The sequence below is a fragment of the Octodon degus genome, unplaced genomic scaffold (assembly GCF_000260255.1).
Source record: "Octodon degus isolate 3935 unplaced genomic scaffold, OctDeg1.0 scaffold00114, whole genome shotgun sequence".
NCBI lineage: Eukaryota > Metazoa > Chordata > Mammalia > Rodentia > Octodontidae > Octodon > Octodon degus.
This window is the reverse complement of record NW_004524690.1, coordinates 5247775-5249855: the sequence shown is the minus strand read 5'-3', so window position 1 is coordinate 5249855 and position 2081 is coordinate 5247775. Positions and strand designations below refer to the sequence as shown.

The 2081-nt window shown below is 44.4% G+C and overlaps 1 protein-coding gene across 1 annotated transcript in view; it reads left to right on the top strand.

Annotated features, from left to right (window-relative positions):
- Nucleotides 1-838: 838 nt before the first annotated feature.
- The window catches only part of Enpp6 (ectonucleotide pyrophosphatase/phosphodiesterase 6), a 120261-nt gene continuing 119018 nt past the window's right edge, over nt 839-2081 (top strand). The window contains exon 1 of the mRNA XM_004639774.3: nt 839-1164. Within this exon, the coding sequence (XP_004639831.2) occupies nt 924-1164 (241 nt within the window). The 5' untranslated portion in view covers nt 839-923. The remainder of the gene's footprint in view (nt 1165-2081) is intronic.

Genomic DNA, 2081 nt, shown 5'->3' with positions numbered 1-2081 from the left:
CGTGCCTGACTGCCCAGTGCTGACCTTGACAATGGGTCCCAGTAGCCTCTGGCTCCTTCCCCTGCCTAGTCTTCTCTGCACTGAAGCTTGCTTGGTTATTTCTAGTTCTTCTTTTCCATTTCAAATTCCTTTTCTCAAGCTCATCTTCCTCCTCTGAGGGATGCTGCTTCAAATTAATCTATTGGGAATGATGTCCTGTTGTCCAACTTTGGAATCTTCTGTCTGATTCTATGGCTCCTTTCTAAACCAGCTTCTCCTATAGCAACCGATGGTTATTTGTATTTGAAAAATAATAGCACTTTATGTACATGCATGTGAAGAATAAATGAATGTCAGAGTCAGACAAGGCATTTGTTTGTTTTTAGATAGTATTTCCTTAGAGAAAATGCTGTAAAGTTTATAGATAGGTCCACCTAAATTCATTGTCTGTTGTTTGTATACTAAACTAGAGCTCTGGGCTACTAAATTGTAAGTGGAAAAGTCAGAAAGCCTAAATTAGGCAGAGATGTGGGAGGACAACCAATTAAAAGAGTGCCTTTTCCCTGGCTCCTCCTTTTGGCTAGTAGGACAAAGTTTGTATTGTCTTTGCCATCTTCCAAATTCCACCTCTCTGTGAACGTTGGTATTTCAGGAACATTCACCCAAAATAATAAAGGTTGGATTCTCTCCCATAACGTTAAGTCTGGGTTGTTTGGGAGCTCAGCTTATCCAGAGGCAGTTGTTCTCTGGTCTTATAGTGAAGGGTGAAAAGACATGTTCTTAAAAGAGGGTGCTGTTCCTTTAAATTCTGAAAGTGGACTTGGCTCAGGAAGGCCAGCAGCTCAAGGTCCAGCCCCTAGAAGAGAGAATAGCTACAGATTCTCCATCTCAGTCTTTGCAAGGGGACAGCTGTGCCAGCCAGGCGCTGGCAGGCTCCTGGCAGCATGGCAGCAAAGCTCAGGGCGCTCCTGCTGGGCCTTGTGCTAAGCCTGGCTCAGCCAGCCTCTGCCCACCGGAAGCTCCTGGTGCTTCTCCTGGATGGTTTTCGCTCAGATTACATCAGTGATGAGGCTCTGGAATCATTGCCTGGTTTCAAAGAGATTGTAAGGAGAGGAGTAAAAGTGGATTACTTGACTCCAGACTTCCCTAGTCTCTCCTATCCCAATTACTACTCTCTAATGACTGGTGAGTACCTTGTGTCCTCTTCTTGGAGGGGAGGGGAGGTCTCCCATTAGTGCTTGGTGCTGTGAATTTTATTTAAATGTGCAGGTTTCCTTAGCCCCTTGAAATATAAAAAGTACACAAGAGTCTGTTCTTGGCTAGGATTTGTCATTCATAGTTGTGCTGTTTCCCACAGCTATCCCAAGGGCCTAGCGTGGATTGTCAGTGTGGCCATAAGATAACTATATCAGTAGATAATATTTGATAATTTTTAAATGTGGCTATTTGTTTTACAAATAAAGAATTCCAGCTAACTCTATGCTCTCTAGATCCAAGTACAAAAAATGAACAGGTGTTCATGCCAAATTTCTTTCTCTCCCTTGCTTCTCCGTCACCTGTCGTCCTAGGGTTGTGTTTGTTGGCTGGTTTTCCATTGTAGTAACTGTGCGAGCTACCCATGGATCCACAGGTGGACTAGTTGGTGGAGGTTTTAGATCAGACTCTTCCATGCCCCTTCCCTCTCTTCTCTTTTTTCAGCCAGGTAAAATGAACAAACGTGAAGATTGTGGTGTAGTTCAGATTCCAGCAGTAGTTTTAACTTCCAGCATCTTTAGCAAGTAAACACAAACAAAACCCTCCCAACCAACAAACCTCCAGTTAACTCAGACTTCTCAAGTTTGTTTAAGTGGATTGGTCCCCAAATGACTTGCTTCTGCCCTTGCTAGCCCTCCAGAGATGCGTCCTCAGGCTGGACCCTCCGTGCGCAGGGCTTGCACAGCCTCTTTCCAGTTCCCGTCGTTGGTCCTCCAGCCTCTGGTCTGTTTTCCACCTAACTTTTGTGAGGGCCAGAAAGAGACTCTTAGAATTTATCCAACTGCCCAGGCAGACTGTTAAGATTGTACTGTTATTTCTGGTTATGCAGGACTTAATTATGTACTCTG